The sequence below is a fragment of the Elephantulus edwardii genome, unplaced genomic scaffold, assembly GCF_000299155.1.
Source record: "Elephantulus edwardii isolate Elephantulus edwardi_28Jun2011 unplaced genomic scaffold, EleEdw1.0 scaffold00110, whole genome shotgun sequence".
In the NCBI taxonomy this organism is placed as follows: Eukaryota; Metazoa; Chordata; class Mammalia; order Macroscelidea; family Macroscelididae; genus Elephantulus; species Elephantulus edwardii.
Genome location: NW_006399860.1, coordinates 8,335,676 through 8,357,676, shown reverse-complemented (window position 1 = coordinate 8,357,676; position 22,001 = coordinate 8,335,676). Strand labels below are relative to the sequence as shown.

The 22,001-nt window shown below is 35.0% G+C and overlaps 1 protein-coding gene across 2 annotated transcripts in view; it reads right to left on the bottom strand.

The window, feature by feature from the left end:
* Positions 1–212: 212 nt before the first annotated feature.
* Positions 213–22,001, bottom strand: part of KCNT2 (potassium channel, subfamily T, member 2) — a 734,552-nt gene continuing 712,763 nt past the window's right edge. The window contains exons 26-28 of one of the 2 annotated variants that reach the window (XM_006892105.1): positions 20,059–20,359; positions 2,860–2,944; positions 213–365 (exon numbers count right to left, since the gene is read on the bottom strand). In XM_006892105.1, coding sequence (XP_006892167.1) covers positions 254–365; positions 2,860–2,944; positions 20,059–20,359 — 498 coding nt within the window. In that variant the 3' untranslated portion in view covers positions 213–253. The remainder of the gene's footprint in view (positions 366–2,859; positions 2,945–20,058; positions 20,360–22,001) is intronic. The other variant, XM_006892106.1, reaches the window with a different exon arrangement.

Genomic DNA, 22,001 nt, shown 5'->3' with positions numbered 1-22,001 from the left:
CAAAATTTAATCTTCATGTAATAATTTGAGTTTATAGATAGCTTTCAAATATTAACAAGGGGAGTATCATTAAGTTTCAAAATACTTTTGAAGAGTACATTTTTTTTTTAAAAAAAGACCACTTTTTTTTAAACTATGAGAGAATTGAACAAATTCCACACTAATTTGTTTCATGTCAGCTGAAGGTTTTTCTAAAAGTCTGAATTCTTTTGAGCAAGGTCCCAGTAGGAATAGAGTGTCTCTTTTCTTTTTATCATAGTTGAGTTTCTTCCCTGGAGTCTGGTCCTGTAGCATTGCAGATGCTGTTTTTTCGACTGGGTTCACTGTTTGGAAGGTATGACAATGGATCTGGTCGGATTAAATATCTAACAGAAACAAGACAAAATAAAAAATTGTTTAGTAACAAATAAACTGAAAATTAATTCACCCCACACTTGGTTATTTGCTCATTTTTCAAGGTTACTTAAATTTCATCTTTCTAGATAACAAGGACAGAAGGACTCCTTCTTTGGCAGGATTGTTTGTAGATAGTTTGTAGATCTTGTATCACTACTTCCAATTTAGAGAAAATTTTTTTATTTTATTATTTTTGTGTGAGTGTATAGTCAAATCAGATCTGACTGGTACAGGAGGAGACTGCCCCTCTTTCCCCGGCAGAGCATCTGGTGGATTTGAGCCGTGCGCCTCTGGGATTGTAGTTGCAGCTCCTTGCCACTTGGCCACCAGAGCTCCCCCAATTTTGAGAAAATTTTAATGACAACTACTTTTCAATCAATTTTAAATTATAATGCAGTACAAGATATGACTTCTATGCTTTATTTTTGTTTATCAAGTATACCTAAATCCTAGTCACTTTTCTTCCATTATCCAATTTGCTTCTATTATTGAAAAAAAAAATTACAATTTTATCTAAGTAAGATTTGACCTTAAGTCTGTCCCACTCGAATTTCAAAACCATCCCAGGAACAGGTTTGAGGCCTTGAGCACCAATGAGCATAGATCAAATGAGCTTTGTTTGGTTACTCATCAAAAGACTGAAAGTTTTTATCTACCAGGTGCTCCATGGGAGAAAGAGAGGCTGTCTTCTGTTGTGATTTCCAACTTGGAAGCCCAATGGGAAGTGGGTATGAGTCCTACTAGGCTCAAGGTAAATGAGATTTATACAGAATGAGTTGCTTTAAAGGAAAGCATTTGCAGGGAGCTCTGGTGGCATATTTTATGAGAAATTAGTTTCTCAGTTAACCCAAAGGCCAAGCCACTCTGGTGGCTCAAATCTGTCAGCATGTTCTTGGGAGAAAGACAGGCAATACCCACCCATGTAATTTATGACCTCCAAACTCTGTTGGAGGTCAGCTGTGAGTTGGTTCTACCTTGATGGCAGTGAAAAAGAGAACTTTTCTCCAAAACCTCAGTGCTGTATCTCTACCTACTTTGTAGACATTTCCACTTAGCACCTTCCTCATCTAAACCTCACTGCATCATTATCTCTTTTCTTTCCAGACAACATTCCCTGGCTTTCACGATTTGGTTAATTGCTTCTACATTCTGGCTTGTTTCTGTGTATTCACGAATATAAAAATGTGAAATTTCATAGCCATATTACACTTCTTTGCTTCTTCTTATGTTAGTGAACAGGTCTTGGGACTCTTTTTTTAAAGTTTATTTGTAAAGGCATTTTATTTAATAATCCGTTATCTTGGTATTATGTCAGGTTTTTAAAAAATTTATTTCAAGCCTAATAATAGTACTTTTACTTTTCTCTCCACTTCCAGACCCACCTCAATCTTCATCCAGCCTTCAAATCAATTCTATTACATCCAGCTGATATATTTTCTAAAACAAAACAGAAATCCTTTCTGCCCCATTCTCACATTCCCATTCAGCTGGTGACACACAAAAAGGATGTATCTAATAGCTTTGCTCACTTGTAACTTTAGTTCTAAACCATTTTCTGCTTTTACATTACAAATTATTCCCTCTTACTGTGAACTTACTTTTTCCGGTTACAGGTATAAATATATCAAAGGCCCTAACACCCAATGGGAATTTTAGATATATGGCTTTAAAAAAAAAGTCACAAATAGACTTTAAATTAGAGATTCTGAATAATCACCTCCGTATAGCCCTACTTCACAGCCATGTACCTGAATTCACTATGAATTTTTATCTTCGAGCTTACATGAACAACCATTAAATGCCTTTACTAAATCTTATTATTTGCTTTGCATACAGAATTAAATGTCTACATTTCTTATAAAGTAGTGTTTTTTTTTTTTCATTTAAGTACCTCTAGAATGAAGTCTGATTTCCTTTTGGAACACTTCTCTCGGTAACGGAAATTTGTCTCTATCATGCTTTTGATGCTTAATTTGTTGGTTAAAAAAAGTCATGGCTTAGGTTGCTACTACATATTTCAAACTTTGATCATAGTCTTCCAGAGCAGAATATAAAATTAATTGCCACTGAGTCAAAATAAACCTGCTCTTGATCCTCCAGCAGATTTTAGGATCACTGCAAATCACAGGAGAGGAGATTGCCCAATTTCTCCTTTGGCGCCACTAATAGATCCAAACCACCATAAAAGCTCTTTGGATTAGGAGTGAAATCCCCTATAAACTACATCACTGCAGAATCCACACTGTTCTGTATGTCCTTTATGCCTCTAGAGTTCTACAATACTTTTTATAATCCTACCTTCATAAAAAATGTTAGAAAAAAAATGAAATTAAATTAAAAATTTCTAATCATTTAATCATGTAAAAGACTACAATGGGCAAGATGACAAAAAAAATACACGAGAAAGTACATTGGTGACTTTCTAAGACTAAAGGCCTTATGGGAGATAGAAGATGGACTCACACGACATCGTTGAGCTCTATCCTGGTATCTGGAGATGGATTAATGAGGATGTAGGAGAGGGTACTTTGATGATCATTCATTTCATCTGAAAGACAGATAAATGTCAAATGTGTTGTCATATTTAATAAATTTACAGGAATTATTGTAGAGTGTTTTATGGGTAAACCATGTAAATATCAGATATTGCTATAGTTCAGCCCAAAACATGACAATGTACACAGATTTGGCTATTTTCAGATTACTATCATTAGAAATGCATGGCAAGTACTCATTTTTCTGTTCCTGTAGAAGATGAAAAATAAAACATCTAATACTGTTTGGAACAACCATACTTATTTTCTATTCCCTATGCTATTGCAATGAAAAAATGTATCAGTGTGAGAAATCACACTGTGATACATAAGACCCTTACTTTATTAGTTTTGCTGTACAAACTGGAAAGACAGTTTTAGTTGTAGTCAGTTGTTTCAGAACAAATATTTGTGTGGGAAATAATATAAAAATAATTCAGTTACATTATGTTTAGGAAGAACAGTAGATATATACTTACAAAGATAAAAACCCTGAATATTTTATTAAATTTTTATTATTTTAAAAATTTCTTTATATATATATTTGCATTTATATCATATTTATATATATATTTGTATTTATACCAATAAAATAAGTAAGCTTATTACTTTGTTTTATGACTTTTTTGGTGCAGTTTGGGGGTTTATTTTTGGGCAGTAGGCCCCGGTAGTGCAGTGTTTATGTAATTCAGCCACCAACCAGTATGTTTTCTGTTCAAATCTATCACTGGCTTTCTAGGAGAAACTGGTGGCAATCTGCTTCCATAAAGATTACTACTTTAAGTAAAGACCATTTTTCTTTATGGAAGAGAAGTGAGGTGTATCTATAGTCACAATTTTAAAGAAGTTGCTGGTTTTAAGCTCAGCTCTTGATCTCTCCTTTCTCTTTTATCTCTCCCTCTCCATGGAAATTCTTAATTTTGATGGGCTTACTCTCTGACATACTGCTTCACTGGGAAGGCCTACAATTGCTTATATTAATTAATATAAGAATTATAGGTTAATTTATATAATTCTTCTAACAGCAAATCATTCACTCACTCTTTCCCATTAAAGTAAAAAAAAATATTTACAAATGAGTTTCCAGTAGATTTTGGGGAAGCTGTAATCCCACAGAAGGAGACTTCCTGTCTGTCTCCCTTAGAGCCACTGGTGGACACGAACGTGCAGAGAGGCATAGCCTTTGGATTAGCAGTGCAACTTCCTATTAATTCCCTCAACAGAGCTCCTAACAGGAAATATTCTGTTCTATTAATTGGAGTCTCATTCTACATAAGTAAGCTTCATGTTTTAATATTGTTGTTTTTGTTATTTAAGTTTTCCTGTGGAAGAGTTTTAAAAATGTTTGGAAAAAGAAAACTATAATTTGATGATAAATATTAATTTTACATAGATTTCCACAGGTCATCATTGTAACACTTCGGAAAATACATGTCTATTGTATCTTAACACTTGAAATAACAAGAAAATATCTAATAATCCAAAAGAGCATTAAGAAGCAAAGGTGAGAGCAAAGGTAATGAATCTAGGTCACCTTCACGGAAATCTTGACTCTACCCTTTATTTTCTCTGTACCCTTAAGAAAATTCCTTCATTTTTTAATCTTCCTGCGCTTAGTTTCCTCCTCAGTAAAAGAAGCTTACAATACTGCAAAAATCTTGGGTTATTGTTAGGATTATATTGCAAATAAGTAATAAACACAATCTAATATTAATACTAAGTTAAGAAACTGGACTATATGAAGAATAATACAGCATCATAATTGGAAGAAGAAGCACAAATAACATAGCCTTGCTTGCTGAAAAGTAATAAGAACTTGAAATGCTTGCTATAGAAGATCAAGGATTATAGACATTAGTGTAGATTATATCTCATCCTCATGAAAATCTTTACCACTGGACCAATAGTCAAGATCATGATGTATGAATAACAGATTGAAGTTGTCAATGATTTTATCTTATTGAATTTACAATCTACACTTCTGGTATTGTTTGCTGAAACTGAGGAGTACCTGAGGCATTTGCTGCATAAGGTCAAGGAATGCACCTTCCATATGGATTGAAGCTCAATATCAAGAAAATAAAGATTCTCACCACTGGGCCAACTGTAGCATCATGCTAGATTGTGCTAGATTGTTAACAGCATCCGTTTGCTTGGCTCTACAATCAACACTCTTGGTACTAGCAGCCAGGAAGTCAAAAGACATATTGAATTGGGAAAATCTGTTCTTGGGGACCTCTCCAGAGGACTGACGAATAACAATAGTAGTCTGGAGATTAAAGTGCACCTGATCCAGGCCATGGTCTTTGTGGTCTTTGTGATTACTTGCTATGCATCAGAGATTTGGACAATGACTAGGGATGAAAGAAGGAGAATTGATGCCTTTCAGTTGTGGTCCTGGGAAAGAGTATTGAATACACTATGGACTGCTAGGGAAACAAACAGATCTATCCTAGAGATGGTGAAACCAAACTGCTCCTTGGAAGCAAGGATTCTGAAGCTCCATCTCACATACTTTGGGCATGTTGCAAAGAAAGATGTGTTCTTGGAGAGGGACATTATGATTAGACTTGTGGAGAGACAACGCAAGAGAGGAAGACCCTGGGTGAGATGGATTGACTCAGTGACTGGGGTAATAGAGGTAAGGTGTCAGAGAATACGGCTGGATCAGGATAACGCAGGGTTCAGAGCTGTTGTACATAGGGTTCCTATGAGTCACAAGTAACTTGATGGCACACAACAACAACAACAACAACAACCACCTTTGGTATCAGTAGTCAAGAGATTAAAAAAATAGAACATGTTACAGTGGGAAAATTTTCTACAAAGGACCTTTCTAAAGTGTTAGAGAGCTATGATGTCAGTTTAAGGCCTAAAGTATTCCTGACCTAAACCATTATATTTTCAATTCCTGTGCTTCTGAGAGCTAGGCAGTGAGTAAGGATAATTGAGGAAGAATTGATGCCTTTTAGTGGTGGAGATGCCTTTGAGAGAAGAATTTTTATTATCCTTTGATGTGCCAAAGGAACATATATGTATTTGAAAAAGTGAAATTAGGTTGTGGCAAAATTGGTGAAACTTCATCTCATCTACATTGGACATATTGTTAGAAGAAGTAAGTCCAAGGGAAGAAATAACATGTTTGGAAAAGTGGAGAGCTTCTAATGATAGGAAAAGCCCTGACAAGATGGATTGTCATTGTGACTCTACCAATTGGCTGAGGGATATCAGAGGTGATAAGGATGGCACAACATAGGACAAGGTTTAGATATACTGTTCATAGGGTTGTGATAAGTTATAATTGACTACATAACACTTAGCAACAATAACAGACATAATTTTATAATTATTACTTTATTACTGAAAGTCCAGGCTGAGTTTAGAAGGGGTTGTGGTACTAGGGATATTGTAGCTAATATTAGATGGATCTTAGCTCAAAGCAGGGAACACCAGAGGGATGTTTATCTGTATTTCATTGATTATGCAAAGGCGTTTGACTGTGTGGATCATGACAAACAGTGGGTGACTCTGAGAAGAATGGGAATCCCAGAACACTTGATTGTGCTAATGAGAAACCTATACTTGGACCAAGAGGCAGTCATCAGAACAGAGAAAGGAAACATTGCATAGTTCAAAATTGGGAAGGGTGTACGCCAGGGATATGCCCTGTCTCCATACCTTTTCAACCTGTACGCAGAACAGATTATCTGGGAGGCTGGGCTCGATGAGGAGAAATGTGGGGTCAAGATTGGTGGACAATCTATCGACAATCTGCATTATGCAGATGACACAACCTTGCTTGCTGAAACTGAGGAGGACCTGAAGCGCTTTCTGCAGAGAGTCAAGGACTGCAGCCTTCACTTGAGGCTCAATATCAAGAAGACAAAGATTCTCACCACTGGACCAATTGGCAACATCAGGTTGGATGGTGAAGAGATTGAGATTGTTCACAGCTTTAGTTTGCTTGGCTCCACAATCAACACTCTTGGCACCAGCAGCCAGGAAATTAAAAGATGTATTGCAATGGGAATGTCTGCTGGCAGGGACCTCTCCAAAGTACTGAAGATCAGCTGATACAGGCCATGGTCTTTGCAATCACTTGTTATGCATCAGAGTTGGAAAATGACTAGGGAGGATAGAAGAAGTGATGCCTTTGAGCTGTGGTGCTGGAGAAGAGTATTGAGGGTACCATGCACTGCTAAGAAAACGAACAGATTCAGCCTGGAGTAGGTTAAACCGGGCTGCTCCTTGGAGGCAAAGATTCTGAGGCTTTGTCTGACATACTTTGGACATGTTGTAAGGAGGGACCGGTCCTTGGAGAGGGACATCATGCTTGGGAGGTTGGAGGGACGGTACAGGAGGGGAAGGCCCTCTATGAGGTGTATTGATTCAGAGACTGGAGTAATTGGGATGGGTGTATCCAAGACAGTGCGATTAGCACAGGACAGAGCAGAGTTTAGGGCTGTTGTACATAGGGTCACTATGAGTTGCAAGCGACTCAATGGCACATTACAACAACCACCACCATACCTTATTAATAAACTAAGAAATTAAAAAAATGTTTTGTTTTGGAAATATGCTGTTAAGGACCTCCTGGAAGTTCTAAAGAGCAATGATGTCTGTTTAAAAAAGAAAGTATCTGTTTAAAAATTAAAGTGACCCAAGCTGTGGTTTTATCTATTACATCCTATGTATCTGAAAGCTGGAAAATGAATATCGGTGACAGAAGAATTTATGCCCTTGAATTACAGTCCACTGATTGCCAAAAGAATAAACAAATATTTCTTAAAGTGTGTGCAACTAAAATTCTCCTTGGAGACAAAAATGGTGAAGGATCATGCTGGAAAAGGCGGAGTGTCAAAGAAATAGAGGAAGATCTTAAATAAAATCTATTGAGACGGTGATTACCACAAGAAGATTAAGTATGACACAGATTGTGAAGATGGTGCTGGTTAGCTTCAGGTTGGTGGGTTATGGAGGTCACAATTAACTTGAAGGAACCTTACAAAATCAATAATAAACCCATATAAAGGCCATTATCACTGTATCAATTCAACTCACTGCAGAACTGCTTCATAGGATTTCCAAGCTGTAAATAATTATGGAAGAAGACTAACTGAACGTTTTCCCACGGAGAGGTTCAAGAATTTGGAAAAAAAAGACAACAACTTACATTTAATAATTAAAAAAAGTTTGAATTACAGTTAGCCAACTAGCTTCTAACTATTAGTTATTAGTTGAATGCTTTACCTGTGCCCCAGGCTCCTGAGCTGCTTGATGCTGTTGTTAGGTGCCCCGGAGTTGCCTGTGACTCAGCAACTCTGTATACGCAGTAGCTCTGAAGGCTGCCCTATCCAGAGCCAGTCTCACTATTTCTGACCCCTATTACCAAGTTACTGTATCAGTTCAGTTTATCAAGGGTCTTCCTCCTCTGAGTTGTCTCTCTACCCTTCCAAGCATGTTGTCCTTTTCCAAGGACTGGTCCTTCCTGGCAACATGACCGAAGAATGTCAGACAGAGCTTAAAAATCCTTGCCTCCAAGAAGCAACTTGATTTCACCATCTCCAGAACAAATCTGTTTGTTCTTTTGTCAGTCTATGTAATGTTCAATACTCTTCTGCAGCACCACAACCCCAAAGCATTGATCTTTCTTCTGTCATCCATATTCACTGTCCAGCTCTCTAACAGCAAGTGCTATATATAAAGTTGTCTCTTTTAAATAGTAGTAGGTAAAATTTAATCTATACTTAAGAGTACTAATTGCATTAAACTCAATAGAAACTCTTTGCCATTGAGTTGGTTTTGACTCACAGATACTACCAACATATTTCAGGCCTGTAAATCTCAATTTGAGGAAACTATTCATCTTTCTCCATGGAATCACTGGTGGATTGGAAATGCTTGTTACACAATGCCTTTGGATTAGCCATACAATTTTGTAAGGATTATACTAGGGATTTGGGTGTGGTTATGTGTGTGTGCTATATTATTTATGGTCACCAGGCAAAGTTTCTCTAAGGAAAGACAGTAAATGTGTAAAGATTCATTGGGAAGAGTGATTTCCCAGACAAAGAGAAGGACAATTGTGAAAGTCGAAGAAGATTGACTTTAAATTGTAGATAGCAGACCTGGAATAAAGTGAGCAATGAGATTACCTGAGGATCATGTAAGGAAGGGTCAGATTCTGTGGGTCTTTAGAAGTTCAGATTTTATTCTAAGTGTAATGAGATTGTAATGGACATTGATGGTCTGATATAATTCCCTATTAAGCATTTCAACTGGGTCACAGTGGGGGAAGAATTTCACAACCTAATTTTGGAGTAAAAAGTGTTAAGTGGCCCTTACAAAAAATAAGTACTTGACTGCGTAGATGATGATGTGGAATATGGTGGGATTTGTGGTAATAGATGAAATTAGCAAAGGGAGGTAGAGAGAGTCAGAAGGAGATACAAAGAGAGTCAGAAACACACACACACGGGGTGGGGGAAGAGAGAGAGAGAGCGCAGAGAGAACTAATTTTAAAATGGGAGATAACAACCTTAATGCTAATAGAAAAATAAAATATAAATGAAAAGTTGCTGCAATACTCACTACCACTGAACTTATTCCAACTCATGAACTCAGGGTGACCCTATAAGATACACTAGAACTGCCCATTAAGTTTCTAAAGTGATAAGTGTTCTAGAAACAAATTGCTTTATATTTCCACTGTGGAGTGGCTGCTGGATTCAAACCATTAGCCTTTTGAGAGAGTGGCTTAATTTTTCAACAATTGAATCACCAGGACTTCTTATAAAAATAAGGAAACATAAATTGTGTAATAACTAAATAATACACACACAGGGAGAGCTCTGGTGACCTCGTGATAAGATGCACTGCAATTCTAAAGACATGAGGTTCCAATCCACCAGGTGCTGTGAGGGAGAAGATGGGCAATTTCCTTCCTTGTAACTTAGTGGCTCTGAAAACAAATTAGATGATCAACTATGGGCTGGTTCCAACTTGAAGACAAACAAAACAACATATATATGCACACACACACACACACACACACACACACACACACACATATAGTCATATACATTGTAACAATTGGGCCTACTGTTTTAAATTTAGAGGTGCTTTGCATGAAAAATATGTGAAGATTTAAGAAAAATAGTTGGAGGATATTAGTTTAAAAATTTAAAAATGTACATAAGATGTGGTACTTTTTTTTCAGATATCCTATACATTCATATGATTTGCACAATCAGGCTTTATAAGACTTGATGTCAAACTATGTTAGCTCCAAATATGGATAGCCATCATTTATCACATAATCAACATCTTATTTTGTCATGCAATAATGCTAAGGAAGCACTATTATGTAAAGCCAAAAATATTTCTAAATCTAGATATTTAGGAAATTAATGAATTTACAAAGTTCTTGACTTCCTAGGTCTTTTTAGCAGTTTTCTGTAAGGTAACATACTATGAAATAAGACTTTGTCAACACTTGACCTTAAGAATCTATAACAAACTAAAGAACTAATAGCTTTATATGTAGTTAACAATGGAATGATTAAAATAATCTTTCTTTAAACAGTAAATTTCCTTTAAATAAGTTTTACAAATATATAATTGTATATTTTGACTCATCATTCATCCTTACATTTATTTAGATCCAATTTCCAGTTGGCACAATTTTTAATCATAAATTCCTTAACATTTTTTTGCAATACAGATTTGCTTTTGACAAATTCTTCTCTGTTTTTGGTTGTTGTTTATTTGTTTTTTTTTTGTCTTTAAGTGTCTTTATCTTGATTTAACTTGTTAAAGGAACTTTTACTGCATATAAGCTTCTAAGTAGACCTTCGTCATCTCCTCCCCCAGGATTCCGAGGGTGTGGATTTACTGGTTTTCTGATTTACAATTCTCTGAAATCTAACATCTTGCATTATTTATTTCTCATACCAAACATCTTTTTTCTCTTGGCTTATTTTTAGATATATTATTTTCAACAATTTTGTCCTTTGTGTCTTACTATTATTGTATTTTTTTATTTGTATTACTTGGATTTCACTAAGTTTCTTGATGAATCATATATAGAGGAAAAGACTGACCATTATGTTTTCAAATACCTGTTCTCTTCAGTCCCTTGGATTACAAGCACGATAGGCCTCTTACTGTTGATGTACTAGTGGTTAACAATATTTTATTTGACCTTTTGGTTAGCAGTCTGATGCATTACAACTTCCATTTTATCTCACATATTTCATTTTTCTCTCTAGCAGGTTAATTTTTCCTTCTATTTTCTTGAACATTGATAAGTATATTATAATAGTAACTTTAATGCCTTTGCTTTCTGGATATGTCTCGACTGAGCATTCTGTTAATACCAAGTTAAACCTTGCTCTTACTATTTTATATTTCTGACTTATGGTCTATTACAGGGCTTCTCTGAAGGAACACAATTATATGCTGTATTTGTCTGAAAACTACTATTTTAGGTAAATGTATGTAGTTATGTATATATAATTAAATTACTTAATATCTTTCTTTCTAGTTAGTTGAGATGATAGATTCTTGTTCTTTTTAAAAAATGGAAGGTTCTCCTTGTTTTAATCAATTTAAAAATTTTTCTTTGCTTTCACATTGACTATATATACTTATAGTAAGTTGAGAAAATATAGTTAGGCCAATCCATTAATCTTTTTTCCTCAATTAAAAAAATACTGAAATTTATCATTAACATTTATCTCATGTTTCACAAAGTGTAGTATTCCAAACTCCAGTCATAAATATAAAATGATGTATATATTCAAGTTCAATTTAGCAAACCTTTATGTAAAAATATTTGTATTGCTGCAAATATTCTTGTTTAGAAAGGATATCATATAGTTTCATTCAAGGAACTCTGGTTTAATTTAGAGACAAAGGACATTTTTTAGATATTTTCACTTACTACAAAATTTGAAAATTCAGCAGATTTCTCTTTGAAAGTTTAATTACTTTATTAAGCAAATCTATTTAGTTTATTTTTTCCCTTTTAATAAACTATGGGTAGAATGACAAAACCAAGCCCATAGTTTATTAAAAGGGAAAAAATAAACTGCCTCCAGCAGGTTTTTGGAGGTTTTGTATTGTATGCAAGAAGATTACTTGTCTTTCTTCCATGGAGCACCTGATGGATTCAAAATAACATAGAGGCACTGACTTTGGTTTAGCAGTGTAACTCTCTACAGAGCATGAACTAGAGCCCCCTAAAGCCTTTTGTCGTTTTCAGGTGCCATAGAGATGAATACAACTCATAGCAACTTTATGAGAAACCGATCTGATCTCTGCACTATCCAGTGCCATCTTCATTATCTCTGACAGACTTGAGCCTGTGTCAGTCATTGTGTCAAATCTGTCTCACTGAGGGTATCTCTTAGACTGATGCTTCACCTTTCCAAGCATTATGTCTCTTTTCAAGGAATAGTCCCTCCAAACAACATATCCATGATTTGAAAAAGAGAACATTGAGCAAGAAAACATGCAAGTAGAGAATGGTCGACTTGGTGGACAAAGAAAGAAATGCCATGCCATGGCATGAGTTCTCTAAGAAATCAAGAGCCAGAAGCTCATAAAAAGAGACAAAAACATTTTGAAAGTGTCTACTGGAGAATAATCTTCTAGTTAGGGTGGCCTAAATCTGACATCTAGCCTCCTAACCACGAAAAAAGAGTCCTTGTGGCATTGCACATTATGTGTTGGATAGCTAACTGGAAAAGCTGTTCTTTAAATCCACCAGCAGTTCTGTTGAAAAAGATGGGCAGTCTTCTTTTATAAAATTTTATACCCTCAGAAACCCATGGGGAATTATCAAACAATATTAATATCACAAGCAAGGAAAATATTACTGAGGAACATCCAAAAACAGATAGTATAGCACATTGACAGCTGTCAGACGTACAGGCTGGTTTTAGAAGAGGTTGTGGCACTAAGGGTACTATTGCTAATGTCGGATGGATCTTTGTTGAAAGCAGAAAATATCAGAATAATGTCTGTTTGTATTTTATTGATTATTCCAAACTATTTGACTGTGTGGATCATTAACTACAGCTACCATTGAGAAACATAGGAATCCCAGAAAACTTATTCTCATATGAATACTGTATCTACAAAAAGAAACTATTGTACAGACCGAGGGACATTGATTTAATCACGAAAATATGTAATCAGGAAAGGTATGCATCAGGATTGTATCTTTTCTCCACACCTATTCAGTCTGTATTCTGAGCAAACTATTCAAGAACCTATGAGTAGAATCAGAGGAAGAGTCATTAACAACCTGTGCTATGCAGGTGACACTGCCTTGCTTACTGAAAGTAAGGAGGATTTAAAATGCTTACTACAGAGGATTAATGACTATTATCTTCACTAAAGATTGCAACTCAACATTGAGAAGACAAAAATCCTCACCATTAGACTGATAGGTAAGCAACATCATAATAGATGGAGAAAAGATTGAAATTGTCAATGATTTCATCTTACTTGGATCCACAATCAATACCATTGGAACTAGCAGTTAGGAGGTAAGGAGACATACTGAATTAAGTAAGTTCACTGTCAAAGGCCTCTCCAAATTCCTGAGGAGAAAAGATGTGAGTTTGAAGACTAAGATGTACCTGATTCAGGCCACAATCTTTTAAAAAATTTTGCTATGCATCTGAGAGTTGGATAGTAAATAAGGGTGGCAGAGGAAGAATTGATACCTTTGAGTAGTGATGTTTGAGAAGTATACTGGATACCCCATAGACTGCCAAAAGAACAAACAGGTATGTCTTAGAAAAAGTGCAGCCAGAATGCTTCTTAGAGGCAAGGTTGGTGAAGCTGCTTTTGACATGTTTCTAGAAAAGGCTATTCCTTGGAAAGGGATAATCATGCTTGGAAGGGTGGAGCATCAGTGAAAAAAAGGAAAACCCTCAACAAGATGGATTGACACTGTGACTCTAGCAATGGGCTCAAATATGATAGAGATGATGAAGATGGCACAGGATAGGACAGGTTTCGATGTGTTATTCATAGAATTGCTATGAGTCATACAATACTCCATAACAGCTAATAACAGCAATACATTAGAACCAAACTGTTGGAACCAAATTTGCAACAGTGGCTTCAGATTTTTTAAAAAAATTTGGAATTGTGGGAAAATAAATTCTGTTTGTTAAAATCACCACTTGTGGTATATAAGTTATAGTAATACTGAGATAACTGAGCCAATGGCAACCAAAAACCGACTCAAAAGTACAATTACTGCAAGAGACCAAGATACAGCGAATACATTTAAATCCACAAGATTACACTAATGGCAAAATGACTAAAAAAAAAAATGTAAAAAGCAATGTGAAAATGAAAACTGTTTTTTCAGAGTATGAAAACCTCAGTAGTAGATTGAAAAATAACAGGGAAATGTAAATATTTTAAAAAAACAAACCAACCCTTAAGAAACTTAATATCCACATTAATACACAGATATGACTTAATTCTTATTCAAATAAGCTGAAAACTATGGTATTTCTAAGTCAATTTTAACTCTGAACACTGAATATTTGAAAGCGTTAAACAATCCTTTTTAATTTAATTGGGGAATAATATAGCAGGTGTTTGTGTTTTCAAATAGTCTTTTTGTATGTATTTCCTGGAATATATAAAGACCACATTATCTAAATATAACAAGAGGATAAAGATACAGAGGAAGTAAGACAGGCTGTGAGTTGATAATTTTTATTCCTTTTCTCTACTTTCAGCTTTAATAGAAGCCCAATCTTAAAATTCATGCATATTCATATTTATTTGCTATTTAAAACACATAGTCATCTTTCACTATTCTATCAAAGCTGTTTATTTTTCTATCAAAGCTGTTTATTTTTGTTTGAGTTTTGCCTCTACTTTGCATTCAATCTTTTAAAAATGTTTGCTGTGGCAAAGGCTGCTTGCTCTCAACCAGTAACTATATTGCCCCCTTGTCTTTTCTAATATTATATCTGGATTGTGGACAAAAAAGAAACAGTATATACAAATTCTGGGTCATGTCTTTAAACTAAAGAGAACTTCCTTTCTGGGTTTTTCCTCTTCCCTACATGGTAGAATGTATGTAGTATTATTATTACCATTCAAGCAGTCATATTGGACCAAATTAAACCTTCTACAGCGGAAGATACAGAAAACAAATTAACAGGCAGAAGAATGTTGGTGTGAAACAGCTGGAGGAGTAATATTGCCAAGCTAAAGGCTGTGCATCTCCAGTGGTTCAAATCCACCAATGACTGTGGATGAAAGATGGCTTGTTTTTTTGTTTTTTGTTTTTTTTTTTCTTTTCTTGTTGCAACAGCCTCAGAAATCCAATGGAGCATCACTTACTGGCAGTTAGTTCAGATCTGAGGCTATAAATTACATGGGAAGAGGTTGCCCATCTTTCTGTCATGGAGTTGGTGGTGAATTCTATCAGCAAGAAGAGGATGGCCTTTGGATTATCAGGCTCCAGTGGACTATACCACCAAAAGTTCTGTACAAAGCATGTTGTTGTTGTTCCTATCTACCATCAAGTCAGACCTGACTCATAGTTAATCCTCCAGTGGGCTTTCAGAAGCTGTCAATTGCCTGGGCAAATTTGTCCATCTTTCTCCCTTGGAGCACCTGGTGGATTCAAACTGCAAGCATTTTTGGTTGGCAGCACAATTCTTTAATACTAAGCCACCAGATGTCTTTGAATAAAGCGTTATAAATTGTACCTAAACAGATATAAAAACCTATTTGATAATAAAACAACAAAGTACCTCATTGCTTTTAAGTGGGAACTGACCCATAGCTGCCATAAAAACATAGGTTTTCAGAGTTTTTTCAAAATCTTTATCACTCAGAATTGTGGATACCATCTTTGGGTCAGTAGTGTAACCCACTATAGGCTACATCATTTGAGCTCCCTAATAAGGATTTTATTAGTCATTATCTTACTTGTCTTTAAAGATAAATCTATGAGATAGGAACTAATATTTCCATTTGAAAGATGAGAAAAAGAAAATGAGTGCCTAGAAAAGTTATATTATTTGGAAAATTTACCAACAGACATTAGATTAAGTTCCATGAAGCACATGTCTTGTTTGAATAAGTTATTGTTCTATAGGTCAGTATTTGAGTGTTACTCATCACTAAGAGGGTAGACAGGGTAGACCATCTTTCTTACTGAGGGATGGATTTCTGTTAATTATTAATACATGGAGAAGCTCAGGATCAACAATGTTATAATTCAAGTCATGATTTTATAATTACTATGCCAATAGAATATCTAATTGAAATAAAACATATCCATTTAGGCGTCCACAACAACATGGCTTTTGAGTGGATCCATGAGTCCATAGTTGTTGCCCTTATGTTCTTTCAAGTCTGCTTTTTGAGGCTGTAAATCTCACAAGAGTAGATTGCCTATCTTTCTCTCATAGAACAAGAGATAGATTCAAATCTCTTCCCTTTGGGTTGGCAGAGCAACTCCGTATGGGTTATGCCAAGAGAGCTTATTTCTGCTGATAGATGGAGAAGATAGGTAGAAGAGAGAAATGAAGAATGAAAAGATGACAAAAAGTGAGATGTGTTTACTCCTTTTATCTAAAAGAATTAACATGAAAACTAAATGAACAAATTAAAGGAAAAAACTGAATGATCCATAAACATTAACAGAAGTCAATGTTTCTAATAGGTGTTTCGTATGTATCTAGTATATGCTCTGACGATTCTCTCATGCAAACAACTCGTGTTTTACTGTTGCAAAGATTAAAAATGCTCTGTTCTACTTGCTTATAGCACAAGAATGGAGTTACAATGTTCAAGAAAAGCAACTTAGATTACATGAATACTCACTAAAATTTATCGGAAAATAAGTTTAATAACAAAATACACTTAAATATAAGGCTATATTCTCATTAGAAGTATAATTTACTTTTAATTAGTGAACAGTTTTTAATACTTTTTTTAAAATAAAGACTTTTTTTTCTTTTGAGTTGCTTCTGAGTGAAAACTTTCAGGTGGTTATGCAAAAATTAATGATACAATCAAACTTGTAATATATTAAATTAATGGAAGAATCACTGTAACCTTCACTACATACAGAATACAGATTCTAATAGATATCAATTCATCTTCTTGAATGAGGTCCTTAAGCACTGACTTAAAATTCCCAAGACAATTAAATACATCCTAAACTAGGATTATAAGGCGTATAAGAGAACTTGTACCAGATGAGCAAAAGTCTAGTACTCAGACTACATATTTCCTTTCTTAATTTGAACACAGACATATTCAATTCTGTGACTGAAATGGGTTTCTGTGTTTATTATGGAGCTCTGACGACACAGTGCATAGAGAATTGCACTGCTAATCCATATAATGTTCCTCTCTGGTAGCTGTAACCAATAGTTGCTCCGAGGAAAATCAATGAGGCCTTCTCCTCTCATGCAATTCATGGTGTCTGAAAACCCAATGGAAATTTGGTCCATTTCAATGGTAATTAGAATTTTTAGCATACACATTGTCTCGAATTGAGACTTAATCAAGATAAAATGATCTAAACTTAAACATAAAATTATATAAATATGAATAAACATAGGATGTATTTTATTTTCTATTTAAATGTACTTTATCCTTCACAAAACTGAAGGTGCTTCCTTAACTTCCGGTTTAGACAAGTTATATACAAACAAAATGTAGCATCTTTTATTCATAATTTAATTTTTCTCTAAGTTGACAAAAACTTCTTTTAAACATGAAATTTATATTGTAGAGTCAGGTCTTTATTGTTTATTTAAACTTTGCTTTCATAGTCCACCAGGAGCTGTGGTGGTGTGATGTTCAATTTGTTGGGCTGCTAACAGAAAAGTCAGCAGATAGATCCCAACAATCCCAAGGTGGAGAAAGATAAGCAGTCTTCTCCTGTAAAGATTCTCGGCCTCAGAAATCTAGTTGGGAAGAAGGGCATTGCGATTTGGCACTGGCTTGATGGCACTGAGTTTTGGTTTGCTAAGTATATGGTTCAGATGACTGTTCAACATAAAAACCTAAAAATTATTGAGATGGATGTGAAGTATGTGACACCAAGCATTATGTTGTTGTTATGTGCCATTGAGTCACTTGTGACTCATAGTGACCCTATGTACTGAACTCTGCTCTATCCTGTGCTAACCTTATTGTCTCTGATACACCTACCACCTTACCCCAGTCATTAAGTCAATCCATCTCATACAGGTTCTTCTTCTCTTGAACTGTCCTTCTGCTCTCCCAAGCATGATGTCTCTCTCTAAGGACTGATTCCTCCTTTTAATATACCCAAAGTATATCAGAGGGAGCTTCAGAATCCTTGCCTCCAAGGATCAACCTGGTTTCACTAAGCACTATATGAGGTTAAAAATTATTGCTTTTGAATAATTTGTTTCCTTTACACACATACACACAGAGGAACCTTAAAACAAAATAAAAGAAATTTATCAAAAACTTTTCAAAAACTTGCTATAGGACCAGCTACAAGTTGGTTAAAAATAAACAAACACTTCATAGTTGCAAAAAGTTTTTTAAAAGTTTTGATAAATCTCTTTAGTAAAATCCAACCTCTATTGAAGGCAGGAATGTCATCCGGAAACTCTATGAACTTTGATCAGTGTCGATAGTTGTAGTGGGGCTTCAGGCCTTTTGTTCATAGGGTCTCTATGAGTCATGCTCGACTTGAAGGCAATCAATAACAACAACATGTCTGTGATTATAATCCCATTTTACATGGTCTGTCTTTGCTATGTTAATATAATAGGCAGGGTTATTGTAGGACCTTTTTAAAATCAATCTTTTTTTTTTTTTTTTTTACAAAAGGAATGAGACAATTAAGCAAAGCAGCAGAAAAATCAAAGAAACTAGGACTTTGATCCAGAGTAAACAAAAGAAAACATCCTATTGCTGGCAGCCTGATATTTTATTTCCAGTTCTGAAACTGTGAGAAAATAAATTTATGTTTGTTAAAATAAAAACCAAAACAAAAATCACCAACTTTTTGATCTATCTATAGCTGGTCTGATACAATGTCTGCTGAATGGGCTCAAATGGGTTGGGAATGGTAAGAATGCCACAAGCTAAGTTAGAGTTCAGATCTGTTGTTTATAGTGTTGTTATGAGTTGTGCTCAACTTCACAGCACTTAACAACAATAGCTGGTACAAGAAGAATTGGTGACGTAGTTGTGCATTACATGTTGAGCTTGTAACCACAAAGTTAATGATAGGAATCCACCAGCTGCTCATTCGAAGAAAGTCGGACAGTTTCCTCCTGTAAATTTACAGCCTTGGAAACCAAATGGAAGGTTACCATTAGTTAAAATTGACTTAATAAGCAGTGGATTTTTCTTTTGGTTGACAAGTTTAAACTTACCTATCAGTTTTAAATTCATTATCTCAGGCATTGGGATGATAGTTGTATGTGTGTGTGTGTGGGTGTGTGTGTGCACGTGCATGCATTTTTTAGTGTCTGCACATCTGAGTTTTGATGCATTGCACACTTGAGTATAAATACTGTTTCTGTTATTTATAAACCTCTTAACTATTTGAGTCATATTTCATTATTTCTGAAGCTGAAAATAGTGTCTGGCTCAAAGAATTGTTGTGAAAATGAACATGAGATAATAATATATAAGACGTGTTCTAAACAGTGCCCTCAAACTGAGCAAGTGCTTCAAAATGTTAGGACTTTATTATTCATATAATAGAAATGTGAGGTTATTACTATCATGTATATTGCAGTAAAAAAAAGGCAAACATTACATAAAATTACAATTATAATAGGATGGATATGGGATGGGGAAAGCAATAGAGATGGATAGATAATTAATACTGCCCTGTTACAAAGGAAAGGAAGGAAAATGTGGATATATGAATCAAAAAGTGAAAACCAATCTCTTTGTAAGCTTTCACTAAAATCTAAAAAACTAATATTTTTTTACCCATAGTTAGAAAGGAAATATAAGGTTTGATACATTACTAAGTATTACTTGTTAATCTCTAATATAAAAGTTTGATTTCTTATTTTGTGACAAAGAATAAAAAATCTGTGAGATACAGTATTATTAAAGAGCATACCATAGCCCACTGTAGAGAGACCCAAGTGTTTCATTCTGTTTTTCACAAGTTCAGCAAGCTCTTGTCTTTCAGATCGCCTGTAGAGGTTCAGTCTCTGCTGGGTTATTTTCTCGGCTGTTTTACCAGCATGCTTTGGACCTTTTCTGCTCAGTCTTCGGGCCCACTGCATGCTCTTTCTTCTCAGCAAGGGGTGGTCTGACTGGTCACTGGATGTCGAGTTGCGGTGGCTGCTGCGATGGTGACCTTGCTCTTTGATATCTTTGGTGTCTTCCCACTCTTCTACAGTGATAGATATTTGAGACTTTAAAGAAGATGGATATTGATAATTAGATATTGCAGAAATAATCATAGCATGGAGTTGAAATAATATTAGTCTGCCAATATCATGGTATAATTATATACTCAAAAGTTTCCACTAAATGAACAAAATCACCACGACTGGTTTTGATTATCTGTTATGAAAATAATTTTAGAAGCTATGCTTTTTGAACTTATAGGTGAACCAGATAAAATCTCTTTGAATTATAAAAATACAGATTTTTTTTAATAAAAGAACCCAATTTTGTTAAATGGCATTGTCCAAACATAATTCATGTCACAAAACAATATGCACATGAATTACTGAATAAAAACCAGTGTTTTAAAAGAAGGAATTTAAGTAACATTGGAAACATATGGTGATTTGAAGCACACAAAATAAACCTAGATATTGAAAACTTAATTCAAATAAAGTTTATATAATACAATGCATAAGATGTAAGGAGATATTGCGAAAACAGTTTTATTTTGGGAATGATAAATATTTTTCAATTCTTTTGAAGTTATTCTCTTTCTACAGAAGAGGCAAGAATGAATTTTTTAAAATGTTAGGTTTGCATTATTTATTTAATCTGTGGCTTTACAGTCTATAAGGAGCTCTTGTGTCATGTGTGCAATGTGCTGGGCTGCCAACAGAAAGGTTGGTGATAGAACTCAACAACCACTTTTCATGCCCTTGTGTTTCCTACAAGAAATTAAAAGACAGCACTTAAACTCATGCAATCATAATTCATCGCATACAATTCCTTCCTGGCTAAAAGATTAATGCATATTTTGGGAACTGTTCTAAGTGTGTGAGGTGAAAATATGTTGCAAGTGTCAACATTTCAAATGTATTATAGAATCAGAAATCAGGCTATTCTGCATAGGAGGGAAAAAGCAATGAGCAAATTCACTGTGTCTGTTTGGATTTACTTTTTCAATATTAAATCTGAATTTTTAAGTAGGAAGGTCTCTTTTTATTACAGGTTCATTAGAAACAAGAGGCTCTTGTTTTAAAATTGCTGTTTTCATGCCAGGAAGTCACATCAAACAATACAGATCATAGCAGAAAGTCTTACTTTCTAACATGCACATGCAAATGAACAGCTTCCTGAGTTCTAGGGTCCAAAAGTGCAGCCTCCTGAACCAGCTAAGCTGACTGTGTCTCCCTTTCATGGTTGAAAGTTTGAGCTTCATCATTAACATGAAGGTATGGCTGTCTTCAGTAGGGTTAGAAAGTAAATGAATAAAATAATTTAAAGGTTAATATAAATTACTAAACCTAGGTCAATCTCTTGCATGTGATTCTTAGTGACTAGAAACAAACTTTGTTACACTTAAAATATTCACTCACATTTCTGTTTCAAAACTAAATTGTACCAAAGTAATATAAAAATGTTTAACTTTCGGAACTGGGACACAGCCCTGGAACTTTGACCTGCGCCCTGTCCTCAGGTATTGGGTTCCCCCACCCCAGAAGTCTGAGCGTCCTGCCAGCTTTGAATTTTAGAGCTGGCGAGAGGAGCTGCCTGTGCAGATGCAGTGGAGAGAGGGAGTGGATTTGAACTTGGACTTAAAAAAAAAAAAAACAACTAAAAAAAAAAAAAAAACCAAACAACACCACACAAAAGAACATAAACACA